The 24,856-nt window shown below is 45.8% G+C and overlaps 1 protein-coding gene across 1 annotated transcript; it reads left to right on the plus strand.

The window, feature by feature from the left end:
- The first annotated feature begins 947 nt into the window (after window positions 1-947).
- LOC146336639 (uncharacterized) lies at window positions 948-20,558 on the plus strand. The gene is made up of 13 exons (XM_084817874.1): window positions 948-1,068; window positions 3,841-3,920; window positions 5,158-5,338; window positions 6,209-6,364; window positions 7,334-7,467; window positions 8,078-8,236; window positions 9,572-9,752; window positions 11,892-12,103; window positions 13,262-13,450; window positions 14,962-15,101; window positions 17,007-17,169; window positions 17,289-17,375; window positions 20,544-20,558. Exons 1-13 carry the CDS (start codon window positions 948-950, stop codon window positions 20,556-20,558), a joined length of 1,818 nt encoding a protein of 605 aa, XP_084674000.1.
- Window positions 20,559-24,856: the final 4,298 nt, after the last annotated feature.

Raw genomic sequence — 24,856 nt, forward strand, 5'->3', positions numbered from 1 at the left:
CTGCTTAAACAGCAGCTTCCTTTTAGCTGCCAGTACCATACAATGTAGCTTTCCTGGCCTTGCTGCTTCTTTGGATCGATCTCTCATGTTGCTGACCCATCCACTCCTGCTGAGACCCAGCTCCTTGGATTGTCCTTGTTTTGGAATGCTCACAAGTGCTTGATCTCAGTTTCACCTTAGACCAGGGTTGGGCAATACGTAGCCCCTGTGCCCCCCCCCCAGATTCTTTTAAAAAAGCTTTATTAAAAAAAACAAAATGGCATCTGGGGCAGCCATTTTAAAGTATTTCTGACACTTGTTGTGCTACGTAACTACAACAGAGCACCAAAGGGACACAATTAGTTTGAAAAACAAGCATATTTGGACCCTTGTGGTACTCTGTAGTGCCTCTGGGCACCATTTTAGATAGATATATTTTTCAGTGCCATAGGAGGAGAAGGTGTGGCCCATGGAGGGTTCCAGGGGGACTAAAATGGCTTCCGGACCTCCCAAAGGAACTCACCCCTGCCTTAGACCCTGCTTAGGGCTGCCTCTTTTCCTGACCGTTAATGCTGTGTTTCCGACCTCTGCCTTTGGGCCTTGCTATAGGGATTTGCCCCATAGACTGCCCCAGGACTGAGCCTGACCTGGCTTTAGCAGGACACATAACATCTTCCTTACAAATAACAATTATGTTCTCTTGGATTAACCAAGCAAAATTATCTCTTCCCCACCCCCCCTTTTTTTCTCCGTTTAACCAGTGTCTAAGGCATTTGGCTGGCAACTGTGCTCGGAGGTTTCTAACCCTGCTGATGAGAGCAGCAGTTTCATATTCCCATTCTTTGGACCAGTGAAAGTTGCCATAACATTAAAGAAGCGGGACAGAAACCTACACCAGTACTTACTGAAAGCTGCATATAATTATAATTCTCAGGTTTGGACCCTGTTTTTCAGTCTAGATGTGTATTATGCCCCTACTGGAGGAATCCTCAGAGGAAAAGCTAGAGCTACCAGAAACTGAGGGCACCTCAGATCAGTCACTGTTACCAGACCAGAAGGAGCCTGGGCCCTTGGTGGAGTTGCCTGCAGGTCCGTCCCTGTCAGGGGGAGGAGAGTCTGCCTCTAAGGCAGATGCTGAGCAGCCCCCTGCCACCCAGGAGCATCATCACCCCAAGTGACAGGCAAGCAGGGCTCCCATGAGAAGGACTGGTTGCTCGTAAGGAAGGACTCCTCAGGAGAAAGTGACTCCTCATGAGTAGGGCTCTGACCAGAGAGCTCTAATGTACTGCAGCTGAGTCCTGGGTGGGGCTCAGCAGGCTTTAGTGTTAAAAGCCCCAGACTCAGCCACTCCATTCCCCACTGTGAGTGTGACACACACAGAGAGAGACAGAGAAGAATGAGAGAAGGGGCTGGGAAAGGAGAAAAAAGAACAAGGACAGGGGCTGAGAGGGAGGGGAAAATGGCAAGAGAAGGGGGTGACAGGGAGAGAAACAGCAAGGCTTGGGACTAGGAGGGAGGGGGAAATAGCAAGAGAAAGGAATGATAGGGAAAGAAAGAGTAAGGCTAGGAGTAGGGAGAAACAGCGAGGTAAAGGTGGGGAGAAAGAGAAAGAGCAAACTTGGAAGCTGGAAGTGAGGGGGAAATAACAAGGCAAAGGGTTTGGATAAGAAAAATAGAGAGACCAGAGCCTGGAAGTAGGCAGGGGGTAGAAGAGGAACTGGGGAAAGGTTTGTGTGGACAGATGATTGGGCAAGGCCAGGAAGAAAAATTGGGCAAGGCCAAGAAGCTAAATAGAGTGACTAGAGCCTGGAAGTGGGCAGGAGGAGAGGAGAAATGGGAAAAGATTTGTGTGGGCATATGATTGGGCAAAGGCTAGGGAGCAACTTTTATTTCTTATTTAAAATATTTCTTGGCTGCCTTTCATGGCAGAAGCCCTCTCAAGGCAGCTCACAGCAATAAAATACATTAAGGGTGCAATCCAATGCATGTTTAGACAGAAAAAGGTCCTGCAATTCCCAGCATTCCCCAGCCAGCATGACTGGCTAGGGAATGCTGGGAATTGTAGGACTTTTTTCTGTCTAAACATGCATAGGATTGCACCATAAAACAGGTTTAACGCTTTCCTTCTCTTCCTGCCTGCCAAACAGCTGATCAATAACATTTTGAAAGGGGGGCAGGGAGTAGAAAGCTTTGTGGGCACACGTGGAGGCCCCCATGGGGCACAGTAGCACCCACGGGCACCGCATTGGGAACTTGGGACTCTGTTGTTCAGTTTCCAATGTTTTGTTGTACTTCTGCAAACCTTGGGGTTCCCCCAAGCCTGCTGATACTTTCCTCTTGTGTGGGAGCGGGGCAACATTTTGGCATCATAAACTACATTCCCCACCAAATCCCTGGGTGGAGGAGTGGTCCTCTGGGTGGCACCTCAGTTAGGGCAGCTTTGCTTGCTTCGTGTCCTCTCCAATGGGGGGAAGGTGCAAGGCAGGGGGGGCTGGGCCCCTGACCAAAGTGCCGGTGGGGGGCAGTGGCCCCACCCACTGACATCAGCCTGTGGAAAGCTGGGGGGGGCTAATCCAGCCTCCAACCCAGTTTTTGTTCCCCTGCTCTAGACAAACAGAGCTGTCTTCCTCCAAGTTGTGGCATAGCTTGTTCTAACATGCACACGTTTCACTTATCTCTTGTTGTTGCTGTTGTTATCTTTGTCATCATCATCCCCCAGAAAGGTTCCTGGATCCCAAATGAAGCTGGCCTGCATTTCTTTATGGGAACTCCAAAATCAGAGCTGAAAAGGGATGTTGTTCTCGATGTCCATTTTAATATCCCCCAGAAGGAATTCGGAATTGAATTTATCCAGCCAAAGAAAAAAATCCAAATGAACGGTAGGAGATTTTGCCAAAGGGTTTTGGTTTCCAGTTAAAATCCCTCACCCTCCCGCTGGTGAGTGGTTGGTGCCATCTCCACATATGGAGCATATTTCAATCATTAGGACAGCCGTCTGGCTGAGGATGATGGGAGTTGTAGTCTAACACATCTGGATGGCACCAGGGCTGGGAAGGCATCAGGGGGTAGAGCTCATGAATCCTACCTTTGACATCACCATTTGGCATTGTCACTCGTGCTTCCTGTTCCTCGCCATAACATCCCCAAATTGCCTTTCATGTTCAACTTGTGCAGCATCTTTTCCATAACACAGCTTGGGTGATACGTTGCCAGATACCTTCTTAATGCAAAAGCCATGTCCACATTCTCGCATAAAAAGAAAAAACAAATCACCATGGGGTAATGCATTCCCCTAATTTTTGCACAAGGCCTGTTTCTGTTCCTAACTGAAATTTCCCATCTCCTGCTGAACTGCTGCTTTCAGCCATTTTGCAGAAAGTGTTAAATCGAGAACATACCTATGAGCGCATCCATTATTCCCATTTTAGAGAATCAATAGCTACTAGTCCTCATGAAGAATAAGGCTATCAGTGATTAATACTCCTGATGGATGTATGCTACCTCCAGTATCAGAGGCAATGTGCCTATGTACACCAGTTACTGGGGAACATGAGCAGGAAGGTGCTGTCACACTCTTGTTCTGCTTGTGAGTTTCTCATGGGCAGCTGGTTGGCCACTGTGTGAACAGAATGCTGGACTAGATGGACCCTGGGTCTAATCCAGCATGGCTCTTCTTAAAGTTGAGAAACGGTGTTTTATCTAACCAATGCTGCACAATAATTCCATGGCCTACAGGCAACTTGGACCACAAGTCTCCTAGAACTATGTCAGTCTCTCTTGCATGTAGATCACACTGATTCTCAATTGCTGATGGGCAAAATAGCAAATGAAATCATTTATGTTTGTTTCTATTCCAATCAGGAAAAATTGAAGCCTCTAGAAACTCACGTGTTGGGCATCTGGAACTGGTACTCGATGATGACAATGTCTATTACATCAAGGCAAGTTTGCTCCCCTGGTCTCGGAGCCAAAGATTTATTTTATGGTACACAGAAAGGAACAGGTTGATGAAATGTACACCAGGAAAAAAAAGTTGTGGTCTCTAGCAGGAAATGTCCTTCATAAGATCCATAATGTATCCCAGGACTATTTCTTGTCATTACCAAAAGACATACTAACGATGTCCTGTTGGTAGGGTTAGAGGAGAAATTCATCTGGTCTGTCTTAAACTGTCAGAAATGAATCTGAGCATGTAGAGATGTTTAGTAGCTCGGATTCAGAAGGGGAACAGCCAAAACAGGGAGAGGCACCCTCCCTAGTGAGCCCAGATACGGCGATACTCTGTTCCCAAGACCTTGTCTTACAGATGGCTCAGCCTGAACGGCTCACCTATTCCTCCACCATGAGAACCCAGGTTTTGCGGGAGGAGAGTGAGGGGCCTGACTTGAGGGATGCTAGGGTCTGTCGGAGAGCGAAGCGGGAAAAGCTAGAGGTGGAGTTCAGACGCTCCACCAGGTTGGCCACTCATGAAAGCCAACGTAGGAAGGAGCCACCCTAAGGGAGGAGCATCCCTGCAAAGCTAGTCTGGCCAAGAAGTTCTTGCCCAGACTGCTGGCAGCTTCTCTAACTTCTACTTCAGCTCCTCTATTGATATACGTAGTTGTGTGGATCAGCTGTTTCCATTTGTAGTCTGAGAGTTTCCTAGAATTTGCATTTGTAAGCAAGCTGGTCGTTAACTAATAAAGTGGTGAGCCTGAAGCCTGGTACCCTAAAGTGTGTTGATTGTGAAGGGGGAGAACAAAGGAACGTGACAGCAATGTACCCAATCCACACCTCCTGGACTTAGACGCAAATTGGAATGTGCTTGCATGACAAAAAACACACTTTTCAGAATGTTGGGGCACAGTTTGCAATGCAAAAAATGTGCACATAAATGCATGCATTAAGGAATCATGCACAAATAAATATGTATATTAGGGGATAAAAATGCCTTAGATTAGGGGAAAATCATTTGCAAAAAGTGTGGCTTTAGGAAAAGTGCATATAACAATGTGTATATTAGGAGAAATGTGCATGAAAATGCATACATGTCTTCCTGCGGACTTTGCTTTTTTGCCGAATTTGCTAATGGACAATGGAAATGGGCCAAAACAAACCCGTGGTTGGGAATATGAGAAGCTAAGCAAATCCGAAATTGACAGATTCACCATCCTGACTTATTGGGTGTAATTTCTGCAGGGAAGAACCAGCCTGCAAACCATGGCTGGGGAGCAAAAGAACACAATCCACCTGGAAGCGAAGCTGCTCAAACATGGAAACCCCATCATTCTTTCTGGAAACATCTCCAAGCAAGCTGGCAAGAAGATGGCATTTTCAATATCCTTGATTAATTTACTGAAGGATACAGCTTTCCTTGCATGTAAGAGCTTATGATCAGGGGAATAAATACAACCTCCTCATACATTCATTAAATGCCCTGGGGGTTGGGAAGTGGGGGTACCCACTAACACTTCTCCCCCCGCCACGGCCATGCTGATGTGCCCACTAGCTATGCCCCTTCAGTGGCCACACATAGAGTATTATTTTTAAGGGCCCTTGAGAAGGTTTGCAGGCTACAGAGGCAAAGGGGGGAAAGGTCAAGCTTATAGGCCTGGGTTTTTTGTTGGGAGAGATATCCCTGAGAGGAGTAGTTTCATTTCCCCAGTTGATTTGCTATTTCATTTCCCCAGTTAAGTTTCATTTCTTCAGTGTTGGAACAGTATTTTTGGTTTTGAGGGAGGAGGGTATATAAAGAGAGCGAGAGAGCCAGTAAGAGCAGAGAAACCAGAGCAGGAACAGAGAGCAGGAAGAAGCGGCCTGGAGAAGTCTAAGTACAGCTAGAGTAAAGGAACTTGAATTTTGAAACTTTTATTTTATCTTAATGCCTTTTGTATTGCTCAGCTCCATTGTGTAAATACCCTTAGTTGTGATTTTCTTGCTTTAATTTACCAGTAAACCATTATGGTTAAACTCTGTGTCTAGTGTCAATCAACCCACGTCTACAGCCTAACCCCACGTTATTGGAACGGTGAGACTCTTAAGGAGGCAAGAGATCCTTAAGGAGTTGCTCAGGGGGCCCAGGTCATAAGGGGAATCCTGACAGCCCTACATCAGGGATGCAGAATATTAGTCCTGCAGGCCAAATATGTCCTTCCTGAGTTCCCAATTTGGCCCTCTGGTCAGATTTGTCCCCTGGGAATGAGGTGCTGCATGGTATTGATGGCTTGTATTATTTCTCTTGTTTCTATAGTGTGTTTGGAGAAAAAGGCAGATGATAAGCTGAAGCAGTATTCTCTGGAAGGAGAAACCCACATTCCAGGGGTTCTTGGGTCTCACATCATTGGTCTTCTGCAACACCGAGGACATTTCTGGTCCAATGCCCTGAGAATTGAATATGGATTGTTTGGTAATCTATTATTCTATTGAACTGAACAAAAACACCCTCTAATACACACCTTTATGCCTATGCTTCATTTGCGCGCACACACACACACACACACACACAAACCAGAAACCAATTCGAATAACCAAAGGATATTCCAAAACAAGGCCTGTGGTCCCAAATAGGATGAGTATTGTTCTCCCTCGGCTAGAGCAGTAGCTGGTAGATCCCACTACTGAACAAAATCCTGAGATAAGGGACATGAATAAACCCAGTTAAAATGGTTTCATATTAAAAAGTGCAAATATAACAAAAACTTTCTAACAGGCACATGTGTCACAGTATACAAATAGAAACTAGCGTATATAGATTGTTATTGGTATATTGTGATATGTCTTTACTGCAATGTTTCTAATATTTGCACTTTTTAATATGAAACCACTTTAGTTGAGTATTTTCATTTCCCTTAACTCAGGATTTTCTGAACTGTATGTATTGTGAAGGACCATTTTTGTTTCGCTGTTATTAGATCCCACTAATGAAGCCTTTCTTGGGCCGCCCACTGCTGGGAGATGGTGAACTGTGATGTTTATTGTCTTGATCTATGGGAAACAGCTGCTCCTTTCATGCCTTGTTTGTGGGCCTCAAAGTCATCTGGTTGGCCGCTGTGGCAAACAGGATGTTGGATTAGATAGGCCAGACTTGCTCAGCCTGGTGCCCTCCAGATGTTTTGGACTACAAACCCCAGCTTTCCTGACAATTGGCTATGATAGCTGGAGCTCATGGGAGTTGTAGTCCAAAACATCTGGAGGGCACCAAGCTTAGGCCTTTGGTCTGATCCAGCAGGGCTCTCCTTATGTTCTTAATACAAGGTGTGAGCTGAGCCTTCCCTGATAGCATGCGTTGCATCTGAACTCGGTGAAAATTGAGTTGTTCCATTTGGTAATGCTGGCATTTTCCTCTCTGTGTGTACATATGCTTTACCCGGAGCAGGAGATGCAAAACACCTTCAGCACGAATGTAATGTGGGCCAGAAGTTAAAAGTGGAGAACAGCTTGCAAGATGCCTACAAACTGGATCTGGAACATGAACTGCACTGCACTCAGACGCTAGCCTACAACCACAAGGTAAAGGGTGTGATGGATTCTCCCATATACTCGTGAATCCTGGTGAATGTCGCGGGATCCAGATCTTTGCTATGACTTCTCTGCATTATCATACCGTTTCAAGCTCCCCGATTCTCCAAGTGGTAGGAAGTCCCAGGTTGCGTTTAACGGGCTCTGTCCCTTTGAGAGGAGAGAACAATGAAGACCTATCTCCTTGCTGTTGATCTGCAAAATCTCACCATGCGCTCTGATGGCGATATAAAGAATGGTAATTACTACATACAACAAGTGGGACCTGCAACAGAAGCACTCCACACTGCAATCTTTTGTTGCAGAACCCACTTGTAGTAGCATTACTCATAGTGGTAGTACTAGTACTGCTACAAGTGGGATCTGCAACAAAATATTGCACTGGTACTGCAATACTATTTGCAATAGTACTACCATTTGCAAAATATTGCAGTAATATTGTAATACTAGTAGTACTACTGCAATCTTTTGCAAATAGTAGTACTACTAGTAGTAGTACCACTGCAATATTTTGCAATCAGTAGTACTAGTAGGTTATTATTATTATCATCATCAACAACAATAACAGTAATAAATAAAAATATAAGATGCCTTTCTGCAGGTTCATTTGCATCATGAAGAAACTGCATCTCAGCTGCGGTCCCAGCTGGAGGTGAACTATGGAAAACACTGGGATGAAATCAACAACAAGAAAAGGGTGATATTCAGTCAGACATTTAAAAATAACTCGTATCCAACTTTGGCCAGGTATTTCATGGAGGTAAGAGAAGCAGTCTTGACAAATGCTGCATTTTCAAGAAGGGCTGTCGCCGAACCTGAATTGGTGACACTCTGATTTAAAATATCAAAAGCCGATTCCAAGGCTTGACTTGTCACTGTCCGGTGGCAATGGTGGTTAGTTAATTAATTAATTTCAAAATACTTCTTGGCCGCCTTTCAGGGCAGAAGCCCTCCCAAAGTGGGGTACAGCAATCAAAGTCATAAAATCAATACAATATGAAATCATTGTGGGATCCCTGTATGTGTGGGATTCTGTGAGAAATTTATCTCAAGTTGTTTTTAAACTTTATACTTGGTTCTGTTATTCTATACAAACAGTAAGAGCGCAGACGTTTTATCCCATGGAGACTTCATGGTTGTTTTTTTAAATATGAAGTGTAATGCTGAATTAAGGCAGTGAGAGAATGAAGCTCATTTGAACTTTACGTCAGTGTTCAGAACCAAAAGTTGTCTTGGTAACTACTATCTCTTGTCTGCATTTTCATGACGGGATTATCTTAGTGCTTTGCTATTCTGTTATAAGCATATGTAGAAACAATAGATCTTTTACATACCTTTTTAAGAGAGTGATTCCTGCCAATGTGCGTGTGTGCCATTTGCACGAGAAGAACTGAAGCCATTGGCCCCACCTACATACTGCTTTTATACATCTGTTCTTGGAGTAGAAGCCCTGGGGAAGTAACTTCCAGCACTACTTTCTCTCTAGAATTGGCCAAAAGTCTTCTGCTGAGGATTACTTTAGTTCAAAAGTTACTAGTAGAAGAATTACAGTGGAGAGCCAGTGTGGTGTAGTGGCTAGAGTGTTGGACTGGGAGCCGGGAGATCCAGGTTCTAGTCTCCACTCAGCCATGGAAGCTCACAGGGTGACTTTGGGCCAGTTGCAGACTCTCAGCCCACCCTACCTCACAGGGTTGTTGTTGTGAGGCTAAAATGATGTACGCCGCCTTGGGTTCCTTAAAGGAGGACAAAAGGCGGGATATAAATGTAATAAATAAATAAATAAATTCCAGTTCATGCCTCTTGTTCAGATATTCACTTCAGAGTGAGCCAAGCTGCACCATCGGCAAAATCACGTCATGCAGCTCTTTCAGGACTGTACCACTTCAGACTGCAGTAGGAGGATTGTCATATAGATATTCTCCCTCGCACATAGATTTTCTGTATGCAAAGGTGATGGTGGTTTAAATATAGAGGAATATTCAAAAATATATTCGCTCACCCGTGTCAAATACTGGGCGTCTTTAGCATGGTGCCTATGGGCACCAATATTAGGAAAGGCGTTTGTAATATGAAATACGACCCATTTCTCCCCCAGTTCATGGTTCAAATGCCTGAAAAGCACGTGGATTACAGGACTCAGCTGCAGCACTCCCATGCCATCCAGAGCTACACAGAAAGTAGCACCAACTTTAAAGTGCACTACAACAACCATGTGCCATTTGTGGCTGGGCTGCAGTGGAAAGAAATGTCAAGGCATCCCCTGAAGAAGTGGGAAGGTAAGAACATAAATCCCATGCTGAATCAGACCAAAGGTCCATCTAGTCCAGCACTGGACTGGCTCACAGTCTAGGGGGCAGGACTGCTGACAGTACAAAACCAGCTAGGATCTGCAACAAAATGTTGTAGTGTAAGAACATAAGAAGAGCCCTGCTGGATCAGACAAGGGTCTATCTAGTCCAGCATTCTGTTCACACAGTGGCCAGCCAGCTGCCCACAGGAAACCCACAACCGGGATATGAGGGCAATAGCACCCTCCCACCCATGTTCCCCAGCAACTGGTGTACATCAACATGCTGCCTCTGATACTGAAAGTAGCATAGAGACTTCAGAACTAGTAGCCATTGATAGCCTTATCTTCCATGAGGACAAGTAGCTTCTAGAGGTTTCAGTTTTTCCTGACTGGAAGAAAAACAAACAGATTTTCATGATTTTCATTTGCCATTTTCCCCATCAGCAATTGAGAACCATCGTGATCTACATGTAAAACAGCTGCCATAATTCTAGGAGACCTGGGGTCCAAGTTTCCTCTAGGCCACGGAATTATTGTGCAGCATTGATTCAATAAGACACCATTTCTCAACTTTAAGAAGAGCCGTGCTGGATCAGAGCAAGGATCCATCTAGTCCAGGAACTGGCCTAGTTACCTTTCCTCCCATTGGCATCAGTGGGAGGGAAAGAAAAGAAAAACCTTCATGCGGGGGGGGGGGAATCCACCCCATCCCAGCCTCATCGAGCCAATAGGGCTTAAGAAGTGGTTGTTCCTCCCCCAGATTCTCTCCCTAACCCCATAGGTTTGCTCTGCCCTTGTATGAGTTTGATGCCGCCATCCTGTGCCCACTTACCTGGGAATAACTCCCATTGACGTCAGTGGGACTTACTTCTGATTAGATATGTGTGGAATTGCACTGTGAAGCAATCCATTAATTTCCTCTGTAAACATTCACGTAAGGGATTGTCTACAGATCACTTTCAGTGTAACCTGCCTCCTTGGATATTATATGAATATGGCATCCTCAGGATTAACCAGCTCATTCTGGCATGTGCTTGCCACGTTCCCTTGCCCCCCCCCTTTCCTCATGCGCACACACAAGAACAGAGGCTTCAGTCTCACGCCTTTAATTCACTATCAACAGGTTCGTTACATATGCAAATCCTTGAAGACTCTCAGGCTACAAAGGAATGGCAACAGGGGATGCAAATGGGAGCCACGACGTTGCCAGCAGTTTGAAATGAGAACTTGCTGGATAGAATAACTTAGGGAGGGAGGCCCCTCCTTTCCAGGGATGCTCCCCTATGTCAACCCTCACGCATTGCCAACCGGGTCGACCATCTGAGCTCCGCCTCTAACTTTTCCCGCTTCGCTCTACGCTGCAGTCTAGCATCCCTCAGGTCATGCCCCACACTCTCCTCCTCCTCCTGGATTCTCACGGGGGGGGGGGGCTTCAGGCCCAGCCATCTGGGTGCTAGCCACCTGAGAAGCATGCCTCTCTATATCTGAACTGGCTGGGGAAGATGCCTCCCCGGGTCTGGCTGTTCCCCTTCTGAATCTGAACTGCTAGCTATCTCCATACACTCAGAATCAATCCTGGCAATGCTTTTATGGGCTATAGCCCACTTCATCACATGCAGTTAGATCAGATCTAGGCAATAGTCCATGAAAGCTTACACTAAAATAAATCTGTCTGTCCTAAAAGTAACCCATAAGACTCTTTGTTCTTTCTGCAATAGACTAAAATGGCTGCCCTCTGGAAAACTATAACACAATAGTTCTTAAGAAAACTTTCTTTCAACCATTTATATACTCCCTTTAAGATAATTTTTCTCCTAAGGCAGCTTGCCTAATAAATACAATAAAACCATTTAAAAACTATGCTTCCAAAAAGGGGAAAACATCTCCCAACACATTGGCAAAGAGCCCTGCAAAATCAAATAGGTTATGCTCTGTCTTTAACCACACTTGTGGTTTTAGTACCGGCACAAATTCATCTATCCATTCATCGACCAATTTCTCTTCTGTCTTCTAGTGCTTATGTTCCTAAAATGGTTTTTACATACAGTAAAACAGTGAGTGCATACTATTATAGAACGACTTAATAAACACTTCCAAATATACACGGTTTTCCCTTCTTTATCAGGGACGTTCAACATGGACACACCTTGGCTGTACCTGTACGTGGCTCACAAACTACACCAACCCCAGCGTTCCGCTTATTTAGCTACCGTTGACTTAACCGCTGGAAAAGCTTTCGTCATCAAGGGCCTGGCAGCTGAACTCTTCTGTAAAGATAAAGACGGTGAAAATGAAGGGAGGATTCGGATCCACACGCCAGCAACGACCTACCTGCATGTTAGTGGCCTCTTCACTGCTGTCTTGGCCTAATGCTCTTTCAGCATCTGCTGCTGTGGATTCCATGACCATGAGTGGTTGACATGATAATATTGTGAAAAGGCAACATAGAAATCTGTGTGGGAAAGAATTCTGGGTGGTGTATGTAGGGGTGGTGTGTGTGTGTGAGAGAGAGGGGGGGGTGAAGGAAGGTTTAACTTGACTTATACGACTGGGGTAATGGCGCACAACATTAGGCCTGAAGGCCAAATCTGCCCCCCAAAAAAATGTTCCCAGATGGCCATGCTCTCTTCCCCTAGCCCTTTTCCCCCAGCCCTTTTCCCCCAACCACCAATCATTTTTTATTTTCCCGGTTTTTATGCAGATTTTTTTCCTATTCTAAAAGATTGAAATGCTGGTCTGAAGGCTTAGTTATAGAATCCTAGAATAGTAGGGCTGGAAGGGGCCTACAAGGCCATCGAGTCCAACCCCCTGCTCAATGCAGGAATCCAAGTCAGAGCATCCCTGACAGACGGCTGTCCAGCCTCGCCTTGAAGGCCTCCAGTGTGGGAGAGCTACTGGCAATAAGAGTGTTAAGCTAAACTACACTGGTCAGTTTAGTATTTTTGCCCCACCCTATTTTCCTTTCAGCCCACCTACGAAAGGAACATGGCCTCCAATTTATATCTGTTGTCTTTTGTCAGCAAAAAAAGAGAACTGAAAGTAGCCAATAATTAGGGATGCACTGATTTTGTGAAGTCTGTTCTGCCCCTGTTGCATGGTTTGTCAGGTGCCTTTCTTCCCATCAACCGCTCATTGATGGGATTGGACATTTTCTAATTTCCCGAATTTGTGAAATTTGCATTTGTTGCGAAAACACACAAATCCCCCCCCCATGTGCAACCCCCACCCCAAATTTGCATTTTCATACTTTAACCTATGGGGAAAATGCGCATTTTCAGGTTGTGTTTTTTTTATTTTACGTATTTTTCTATGAATCGATTTGCAGAAAATTCCGGAAAGTAGGAAAAAACCAGTCTGCAGATTCCGTGTGAACTGGGGAAAAGCCAGTCTGCTGCAGAATCCATGGGTCGGATTCATAGAAATCCAAACTCAATTGATTCAATTGCAGATTTCTCCAGCATCCCTACCAATAATGGATTGGTCTATCTTTTTCAGGCATCCACTCTCAATCACTTCAAGAAGGGTTTCCTGCACAGCCAGAGTGAAGTGGCATCTTTGTGGAACCAGCCCATAAAGAATGAGCTTCACCTGGAAAACAATGAACAGACCAAGCTTGTCCACTTCACGATCAAGTCTGCAAAGCAAGAATTTAATGTAACAGCGGCTTACTTCCACCTGGAGAAGGTAAAATGATTATATTTTATACGTTGACTATGATGGTTGGAACTTTTTAGTTAATGGAGGGAGGCAACTAAGAAGGGCACTTCCCCAACCTGGCAACATCCAGCTGTATTGGACTACAAGTTCCACCATCCCCAGCCAGCATGGCTAGGGTTAGAGAATGCTGTGATAAAGGCAGTTAGATCAATATTAAGCAAGTGTATACACTCCTCGATAAGGAGCATGGCCTTATCTGTGTTTGCCCCTCTCCTTTGAAATTCCCTAACACTGGAGGTTCTGCTTGTAGGGATCTGCTTGACCTGGAAAGCTCTGCAGTTCCACCCGGTGGCCAGATATAGAAGGCAGCCTGGTCCACACTGCGGTACTTGCAGGATTTAGCTCTGGGCCTGCAGGTGCTCACAAGTCCTCTAATGCAGACCAGCTGGGAGCCTCAGGAAGCCCTATAAAGAGCTTCCTCTCCCCTGTAAGCAACACAAGTCTTTGTGGTGGCAACATCATGTTCTTGCCTCTTGTTCCTGACCTTTGCTGATACTCAGCCCTTGTCTGGACCTGACAACGCCTCTGCCCCTGCAGCACCCTGCCAGTAACTGACCTTAGCCTGCTTTGGACCATGCTCTTGCCTCTGGCCCTGCCACGCCTCGCCAGTGTCTGACCCTTGCCCAAGGAGCTGTGTTTCTCCTCCCACCTCCATCACCCCTGGTCCTGGTGTTCTAGTCGAGGACAGCTGCTGCTCATGTCCCAGACCTGACATTGCTGGCACAGTCTCTTCTCTCTTTTCAGAAGGGATGAAACCTTCCATTTCTCACTGTACCTTCTGCAAATAGATGGCACAAGTTATTTTGCAGTTTGGCTTATTCTGTCACTCAAAGCTTTTTTCTTTCTTTCTTTCTTTTTATTGATTGATTGATAGTTCCTGCCTTTGTCAGGTTAGACCATTTGCCTATTGGTCTTGAGATTATAATTTTAAAAAACCAAAAGAATTCAAGGAAACTATCTTGGGAACCATTATGGCTGAAAGGTGGTCTATATTACAGAAAATGAATCCATAGATCAGCCTTCCCCAGTCTGGTGCCCTCCAGAGCAACTGGTGGGCAACAAGTTAGAAAAGGCTCCCATAGACAGGTTAAGCCTAAACAGGGTCAGGTTTGAATGGATTTTGCAGAATTTCCCTTCTTCCAGAACAGTTGCTTTATCATTTCTAGGTGGGTGGCATGGCTTGTATTTCTTTTTTTCCAATCCCCTCTTCCCTGTATGCAATGGGCAGTATCCAATGGCATCATTCTGTAAACTCAAATACCACTAGCAGAGCTCTGCCGAATCTTTCTGTTGTGCAAGCAGCTGCATGTTACCTGTTGTGCAAGCGTAATGTGCAACCGGGTGAAGAAGCGGAATGTGCAGCAGCTTGGACGATGGGTTATGCAAGCGTGACGCACGGTTGGATGCTGCTCAAAAAGTCCCACATCCTCTTTTCCTCTGTGTTCGCAATATGATTAGGACATCTGGTTTGTCCACAGCCTCCAAAGACCAATGTTTCCATGTGGGTTCTGTGGACAGACCACAAGAGCCTGCCTCTTGTGCTGCAGCTTGAGGCACAGATCGAAGAAGTGAGGAAGGAAAAAATGCTCTACCAAAAACGTGGAACCGTCCAGTTCAGGTACTCTTAATTCCTCTTCCCTCAACCCTTTCATTTCATGCAGTTATGTCAATAGAAATTCAGACATACGTTCTAGTGAATGCAATATATGTGGCCATCTATGAAGAAATCCAACGCAGGCTCTGTCATGAGCCAGGACCCTGAACCCTTGTCCTCAGATGATTCCATCTCCTTGTCCTCAGAGGAAGAGGCTCCAGAGTTAATGGTTCAGAGGAAAGACCTGATTACAGAAAGGCATCATGAGGCTTTGACCTTCCCAGGACCAAGTTCTCCAGAAAGACCCCAGGCACTAGCTCCCCTATATCCAGAGGCTGCATTACTATCTTCACTTTCCAAGAACTCCGAAACATTTGCGTGCCACAGCCATTCCCACACTGTTGCAGCCTGAGATTGCTAAAACAGACCAGACCCCTTTGAGAGACAAAGCCTCAGTTAGAAGGTGGGACCAGCTAGCCTAAACTCTGAAACACTTATTTAAACCTCAGTCTTTCCCGGCTCCTTGTTGGAGCAACATACAGACAACCCTGTCTAGCTTCCAGCCCCAGCACCACTCAGAGCTTTCCATGGTGCTGATGGCTTACTGACTTGCTCCCTGAGAAACTTGACCTAACCTGACCCCTGCTGCAGATCTGATCCATAGCAGAACCCTGAAAACTGAGTTCCATCACAAAACATCAGGCTGAAATGGTACATGCTCCTGCACAGCAGTCTCTTCTCCCCCTATTGTACTTACTTTCAGAGAATAAATGATACAAATATCTAGATGCAGTCAAAAATGAACAAACCTGGCTGCATTTTGTGTATGCATGGGTGAGGCAATATCTGTATGCCCCTACCAAAGCCAAATCAAATCATGGGCAACGTGTCTTCTCGTGGGCTCCCTCTTACATCAATACTTCCCTAGAGATGTATGAGAATTTTGTTTCAGTTTGCAAATCACCCAAAAATGGCCCGTTCACAATCCCAGAAATGGGAGTGCATCTTCTCTGAAAATGTTTTTTTTTAATTATCAAACTTGTGTTTGCAAAATGTGTACTTGAAAAATGTGCAACTTTCTCAAAATGTGCAATGTTTAAATCACCCACACTTTAGTCTGTGCGGAAAATTTGTGCAAACTTGGAGTTTTTAGCACAACATCCACGTTTGATAGCTGTTCGTTTTGTGCAATTTTCCCATTCACACAAAATGAAGAGTAATCACAAATGCAAGTGCAAATCAAGGAGAGATGAGTGGCAAGGTGGTGATCAGAGAATCTTGAAGACCTCAAGCATCATTTGTTCACCCATCCCTGTACCTCCTTCTCTGGCTTACCTAGTAGTAGCAGGAACAGTTGCATTCTAAAAGTGACTGGGTGGTGCCATTTTAATTTCCCACAATGCCCCAGAGCATCCAACCCTGTGTCACTCTGAGGCATTGTGGGAAATCTTAAATGAACGCCAGGCCAGCAGGCCCAGCTGCCCATCATGGAGGGCTGGGGAAAGGCTTCAGTGCTGGCAGGGCCTAGTGGGGAAGGGCCCCCAGCAGCTGGCTGAGGGCACTGACTTAGAGGCATCCAAAAAAGTTTACTGTTTAAAATATTCCAAATTAGACTCTGATGCTCTTTATTAACTGAGTTATCAATATGACCTGATAATGTCCAGTCTATTTTATGCTGCATACACCCTTTCCCAACCTGGTGCTCTCCAGGGGTGTCAGACTACAACTCCCAACATCCTAAGTCATCCTGGCCATTGGCTGCAGTGACTGGGGATGATGGGACTTGCAGTTCCACACACTTAGAGGGCACGAGGTTGGGGAAGGCTATTGTAGCAGTCTGAGCCAAAGGCAAGTAAGAATCAAGTGTCACCCCGCCCCCATCTTCTCTGTTTCAACCAAAGACCCTCGCTTCTTTTATTTCCATCTTAGGCATCCATTTAAGCTGCCCATTCCGCAAAGCTTCCTTCTCCACGAAACCTTTACCGTGAACAAGAAGGAGAAGCATTACTTCTTGGAAACCAAAGTTCTGATAAATGGACTGGATGAGTCTGTTCAGACTCTCACACTCAGCTATCAAGCTGAAAATCCACACGTGAGTGGACATTTTACAGGTTTTCCTGTGATGTAGATAATGAAATTATGACATAGATAAGAAATACGTTGTACACAACTCATCTTTGCACCTTTCCTCTCCTCACGCTTTGTTTCCAGATCTGTGCTGGATTGGCTCATCCATACAACAGCAAGAGCTTTCCCCAAAACATCGAAGTATGTACTGTTACTCGAACTCTCAGCCATGTAAGTAAGTTTGATCAGGAGGTGATCAGGAGACAATGTGCTATGTACCAAGTGCTCCAGATGGGATTGTGCACCTGTTGGTCCCACTCTGCCTATGGCCCTGAGCTTAGATTTCCTTACCCATGGTGCCAGGGCCAGTCTTTGGGGAGTTCTCAGCCAAGATGGCCTTGGTGGGCCATCCTCCTCCTCCTCTACATTGTCATCACTGCCAATTTGCTTGCCTTCTGCTTCAGGGCCCAATTTGTTCAACTATCCAGAAGGGAAAGCATGGTGCTCCATCACCTCAATTTGGTCATAGCTTGCATGCTCAGAAAAGGCAGGTGAACAGACAGCAATGGCAAGGAGGAGCAGAAGGACCAAGAGAAGGTGGGCCATTTTGGCCTCACCAAAGAAGAGGACAAAAGAGGACACATATTTGCATTACGTTTGCATGGTGCATAGGTGAACAATGGCATTCAGTTCCACAAGATGTAGTGATGGCCACCACTTTGGATGGCTTTGAAAGGGGATTGGACAAATTCATGGAAATAAGGCTATCAGTGTCTACTAGTCCTGATGGCTAAATGCTACCCCCAGGATTGGAGGCAGCATGTCTATGTACACCAGTTGCTGGAGAACATGGATGAGAGGGTGCTATTGCATTCGTGTCCTACTTGGCCACTGTGAGAACAGAATGCTGATTCAGCATGTCATTTCTTATGTATATGTTGTTGTTGTTTATTCATTCAGTAGCTTCTGACTCTTCGTGACTTCATGGGCCAGCCCATGCCAGAGCTTCCTGTCAGCCATCGCCACCCCCAGCTCCCCCAAGCTCGAGTCCATCACCTCCAGAATATCATCCATCCATCCATCCATCCATCCATCCATCTTGCCCTTGGTCAGCCCCTCTTCCTTTTGCCTTCCACTTTCCCTAGCATCAGCATCTTCTCCAGGGTGTCCTGTCTTCTCATGATGTGGCCAAAGTACTTCAGTTTTGCCTTTAATATCCTTCCCTCAAGTGAGCAGTCTGGCTTTATTTCCTGGAGTATGGACTGGCTTGATCTTCTTGCAGTCCAAGGCACTCTCAGAATTTTCCTCCAGCACCTCAGTTCAAAAGCATCTATCTTCCCTCGCTCAGCCTTCCTTATGGTCCAGCTCTCGCAGCCATAGGTTACTACGGGGAATACCATTGCTTTAACTATGCGGACCTTTGTTGTCAGTGTGATGTCTCTGCTCTTAACTATTTTATCAAGATTGGTCATTGCTGTCCTCCCAAGAAGTAAACGTCTTCTGATTTCCTGGCTGCAGTCAGCGTCTGCACTCTGCAGTAATCTTTGTGCCTGGAAATACGAAGTCTGCCACTGCCTCCACATTTTCTCCCTCTATTTGCCAGTTCTCAATCAAGTTGGTTGCCATAATCTTGGTTTTTTTGAGGTTTAACTGCAATCCAGTTTTTGCACTTTCTTCTTTCACCTTCGTCATGAGGTTCCTCAGCTCCTCCTTGCTTTCAGCCATCAAAGTGGTATCATCTGCATATCTGAGATTGTTAATGTTTCTTCCATGTATTTTTTTATTTATTATTACATTTATATCCCATCTTTTTTCCTCTTACAAGGAACCCAAGGCAGATACATGGTCCTCCTCCTCTCTATTTTATCCTCACAACAACCCTGTGAGGTAGGTTAGGCAGAGAGTGAGTGACTGGCCCAAAGTCACCCAGTGAGCTTCATGGCTGAGTGGGGACTAGAACCCAGGTCTCCTGAGTCCCAGTCAAACACTTTAACCACCACACCACATTGGCACATAGGTATGTATGTAGAGTCACAAATCTGGATATCGTTACTGTAATTTAAATGGAAATAGAATACATCTCCCCGTAGTGGGGAAGACAGCAAGCCATGTGTCTGGCTCAGTCTGCTCTCCAGGTGTTAACGGTGCTGATGGGCAGCTTCAAGGCCCCTCTTCTCCCTTCTTGATATGATACTTTATTGCTTAAAGCCATAGGCCACCACATTGTACATTTAAAAAAAGAGAGAGAAAGAGAGAAAGAAAAAAGCAGTACAGTCCAGTCACATATTTGTACATACATAAATTCATATATCCAACAGAATCATCCCTAGTAGGCTGTTTGGGCTTTGGCATGTGCTGCCAAGGCAAATTTTGCTATCTGGGCAGTGGTAAAAGCATCAGTGCCAGAAAGAAGGACACATATCTGTTCTAAAGGTGTTCTATTTAGGAGGCTCTGGAAAATAATGGCAAGAAATTTATGCCTAGGATGGTCATAGAGAGAGCATCTTAGTAAGTAATGAGAGACATCCTCAACCTCCCCAGACCCACAGATATTTTATTTCATTCATTCATTCATTCATTCATTTATTTATTTATTTCTATACCGCCCAATAGCCAAAGCTCTCTGATGGACTGGGGTATTGTCAAATCTTCCTTCCCGGAAGGCAGAGGGCATGCATTATAGATGCAATGCTGCAAATGATTTCTGTAAGTGAGGCACAGTCAGAGTTGTAAAGTAACCAGACCAAATGGCATCTTACATAATGGGTACCAGCAAGAATAAGGCATTTGTGAGGTTGTAACCAAATCCATCCACGTAGAATAAAGTTTTTTGTTTTTTTTTAAGCCTCTGCTTTACTCTATCAGAAGGAAAAGAAGGAAAGGGTTAGGGTTCTCCCTTCTTGAGGTTTTTCATCTTTAGACTGCACCTGGACCAGATATTCTTCCTTCAAAGTGAGATGCCTTCAAACAGAGGAGGTGTGTCCTGTAAAGGAGGACACATGGCCACCCTAACCAGGAGGTTCCTCAAGGTGGCAATGGACCAGGCCTTGGCAGATGCCCAAGGATGCTCAACTGCCCTTGTTTTGGTTTGAGTTGTAATGCGTTAGCTCTGTGTAGTGTCTCCAGATTCAGATGTAAGTGCTACTTTGCTGATTTGGGAATTCTAAAAACTCAAAATATCAACCCACAGGCCAGAAGTGAAGTCGGAGTGAACCTAAAAACTGATGGGAAAGAGGTACTTAGCTTCCTGGGCAAGTTCCATAACAAATCTAGTGTGGCTGATTCCCAATGTCTTGTACAAATGGATATGACCCATTCATTTCAGGTACTTCCTATCTAACTTTACAGAAGAGATTGCATCTTCTCTCCTTGACTGTGTCTTTCCCTCTCATTTTTCAGGGTTTTGTCAAATAATTTAAGAGTTCTTTCAGTATATGTTTCTGGCTCCCTTAGTTTCATTTGCATCAATTTTTCATTAGGGTCAAGAGTAAAGACTTTGTTTATGCATCCTAATCTACAGTCCTGTCATGGTCAGTGCATTGAAAATGAACTGAATTTTTATGAAAGGGCAAAAGATCTCTAACAGGAAATCTCAGCACTCATGACAATGCTCTCAGGTCTCTTGGGAGGAAATCCTGAAAATATGAACTACTGAAAATTTGTTGTGTACATATGCCACAAGATCTAGTGATTTGCAGTTGAGTTTAATGAACTCTCATCTAAAATTGGCCTCAGCAATATCTCCATTTTCCACTTGTCCAACAAAGTGTCCAGTTCTGGGCACCACACTTTAAGAAGGATGCAGGCAAACTGGAGAGGGTTCAGAGGAGGGCAACAAAGATGAACAAAGGGACTGGAGACAAAGCCCTACAAGGAGAGACTGAAAGAACTGGGCATGTTTAGCCTTGAGAAGAGAAGACTGAGGGGAGATAGGATAGCGCTCTTCAAGGACTTGAAAGGCTGTCACAGATAGGGATGTCAGAGAATTCTGCGACGGATCTCAGCGAGGCTGAATGCCAGTGCATTCAGCCCCCCGAAATCCATCACGGAACGAAGCCCTCACCCCCCCAACCCACAAAAGGCACGCGGGACGAAGTCCCCACCGCCCCCACCCCACGAAAGGCGCGCCAAATGAGCACTTACCTGCTCCCGTCCGCGCTGCTTTGCGAATGGCAGCCGTCCTGGCTGCCATTCGCTTCCTCCTCTTCCTAGCCATGATTGGCTATGTGAATACTTACGTAGCCTATCACGGCTAACGCAGGGGCGCCATTTTACGTAGCCTATCACGGAAGGGGGGGGGGAAACCCAGCATATGCAAATGGCGGTGGCTACCGCCATTTGCGTACGCTGGGTTTTTTTTCCCAAGGCTGTGATAAGCTACATAAATATTTACATAGCCTATTATGGCTCAATACAGGGACGCAAATGGCGGCGGCTATGACAGCCGCCATTTGCATCCCTGCAGGGCTGCCCAGCGGCCTGATGTCTGGCTGCAGGCGGCCGGAGCCGGCCAGCGGCTCCACGGCTTGGCCGTGGAGCAGAGCCGGCTGGGCAGGATTCCGGTGGGAGGGACGGAGCGCCTCCCCCCCCCATCGAGGATTCCAGGGGGAGGGACGGAGCACCTCCCCCCCACCGCGGATGCCCCTGTGCAGAGCCAGATAAGGGATTCGTACATCCCTAGTCACAGAGAGGAAGGCCAGGGTCTCTTCTTGATGATCCCAGGGTGCAGGACATGGAATAATGGGCTCCAGTTACAGGAAGCCAGATTCCGGCTGAACATCAGGAAAAACGTCCTGTTAGATCAATACGGCAATGGAACTGATGACCTAGGGAGGTGGTGGGCTCTCCCACACTGGAGGCCTTCAAGATGAAGCTGGACAGCCATCTGTCAGGGATGCATTGAGCAGGGGCCTGGACTCGACGGCCTTATAGGACCCTTCCAACCCTACTATTCTATGAATTGAATTGGGAGGCATAGTAAATAGCAGCTCCTGTGCACGCTGGCAGAAAATGATGCTCCTGAGCATGCTCAGGAACATGCAGGCAGATGAGACCTACAAGATCTCTCCTATATCTAGGGAGAGATGGAAAGGAACTGGCAGGAAGGTCTGGCTAGTACAAACCAGACCTGAATTCAGAGGGACCTGGGAACAGCTTGTAACATGGCATGGATTTGCAAACAACTGTGAGAGCTTCTATTCTGAACTCACCCTGTTCTGAATTCATCTTTACCGGTATATAGTGCATAAGCAAGAAAAAAATGGAGGCAGCACCAATTCTCTACCAGCCCAGTGAGTTGAACCTCAAACGTTGCCGGAACAGCAATCCTATGCATTAGGGGTACACAGTTCCCAATATGGCCCTCTGTAGTTCCCTAAAAGACCCCACATCCTTCCCCTGGTCCCAGCCCCCTTTCCCCAACCACCAATTGTTTGGTGGTTTCCCAGTTTTTCCATACTTTTCCCCCATTCTAAAAGGTTAAGCCTCTCCTAAGGCTTAATTAAGCCTCTCCTAAGGCTTAATTACTGGCAGTAAGAACTTCAGGCTAAAATATGCTGGTGCTCTTGGTATTTTGGTCCTGCCCCTTTTTGCCTTTGGCCCCACCCACCACTGGAATGCAGCCGCCAGGAGCTTCTCTGAAACTGAATGTGGCCCTCAAGCTAAAAGAGGTTCAACACCCCTGCTGTACATAATCTACTCAAAAGCAATTCTTATTGAGTTCACTGGGGCTTACTGCCAGGTAAGCAGGTCTAGAATTGCAGTCTTATTTACCTACTCTTGATTTTATAGTTGCCTCAATGAAGAGACATTTTTCATTTTATTTCAATTATTTTGTACAGCTAGGGATTTGGGGAAACTTGGAATTGATTTGAAGGGCAGGGTATAAAACCCTGTAATAAAGACGTGAAGTCTCCTTTGTCTCATAAAAACTTTAAGCTAGTAGGGAGACTCTTCTAAGAATTGTTCTTAAATATATTTCTATATAGACTTGATAACGTTAGTATCACTGTATGTTCCTGTACTGGTGATTTTAATCTGATAGCTTTTATGCCTTTTTAAAAGTTTTTAAATACTGCGGTATACTGTTTGATGTCTATATTCTTGAAATAGTTTTTTTTATAGTTGCCTGTGATGGAAAGCTGCATTTTTGTTGAAATGGGACACACATTACAGATCTTTGGGGTGCTTCACTGATTAGGGGTGCAATCCTATGGGGATAGGTGGCCGCCTCCGAATTCGGAGGCGGCCACCTATCCAATACAGAGCAGGAGAAGCTTTTCCCTCCACATTTTTCCTGCCCTACATTTGCGGCTAGACAGCCGATTTCAGCTGTCTAGCTGCCGGAAGGCAGAGCGGGGGAGGAGGATGCTGGACGACACATAAGATGTGTCATACCAGCATTTCCACCTTCCTCATCCTGGAATGCCCCCTGGAATGCCCCGTTTGGGCTGCTCCGCGCTCCTCTTCCGAGCATGGGGCTCAGAGCCATTCCACGCTGCCTGCAAGGGGGGGAAGGTCGGTTCTCCGGGAACTGACCTCGCGGTGTGGGCTCCGAGGTCAGTTCCCGGAAAACCACATATCCTATGGCCGTCTAGCTGCTGACTAGCGGTGATAGGATTTCTCCCTAGTTGCTCTAACAAGTTTTGAGGTTTGCTTCACTTGGATTGTTATTGTGCAAAGTATTGCCGCACCCATACTTAGAGGAGACTCACTGAAATCAACTTTCAGTGGAACTTGGAACTTTAGTCATGACCAGCATTAAGTCCCATTGATTTCAGTGGGTCTACTCTAAGTGGAACTAAATCTGCATCCAACCCTAGGTTTTCTAGCGTCGTTTTGGGGTGGTATTGCATGCAAGTCTAACCCCATGGCTTCAGCTATACACCTAAAAAAAAATGCCATGTGTGAAGCAGCCCGCAAAGTTGTGCAAAATGAATCGGAATGCCTTCTGTTAAGCTGGAATAAGGGATATGACTAAAGTAAATTGCTGCCTTCTCTCTTCCTATTAGCTCAACTTTCCACAGTCGATTGCTGTGATTGGGGAGCTCTTTTCAAGGGAAAGCAAGCCAGCTGATTTTGCCTGGGGTTTGACTACAAAAGCTACAATCAACCGACAGGATGTTTCACAGGTCAGGTTTCATACTACTATTTCATGCCATGTAATGTGGAGACTTAACCAAACTAATCTCAGCTGGGCCGAGGTAACAGCAGGGAACCAGGAGCAGTGAGACAAGCCAGAAGTTGGAGCCAAAGGATTAGAGGACAAACCAGGAAGCAGAGTTGGGAAACTAGCCAAAAGTCAGAACCAAGGGACAAACTCAAAGGCAGGCCAGGAAAACATCAGCCCTCTGGAAGAGGCCACGTTGCTCAAACAAAGCTCGGCTGGAGCAGGAAGCCCTTTTATACTCCTTCCTGCTCAGAAGGAGCCAATGACCAGCCTGGGTGGGTGGAGTCAGCCCAGAACTGGAAGGTTCTTCACAGAGAAGGCTGTCACCTGCAGTTCAGTGCTTCACCACATGGGGCAGCCACACAGAGATCCAGCAGTTCCTGATAGGGGTGTTAGAGAAATCCACCGCGGATTCAAATGAGGCCGGATTCTTTGAAATCGGGCCTCTGGAATCCGCAGCGGATCAGCCCCACATCCCTCTGCTCCGCGAGGATTCCGCACAGGACAGCCGGAGATTCCAAACCTCGTATGAACACATAGCCTA

Source organism: Heloderma suspectum, chromosome 12 (genome assembly GCF_057233095.1).
Source record: "Heloderma suspectum isolate Gila_16-S chromosome 12, 16-S_ref, whole genome shotgun sequence".
NCBI lineage: Eukaryota > Metazoa > Chordata > Lepidosauria > Squamata > Helodermatidae > Heloderma > Heloderma suspectum.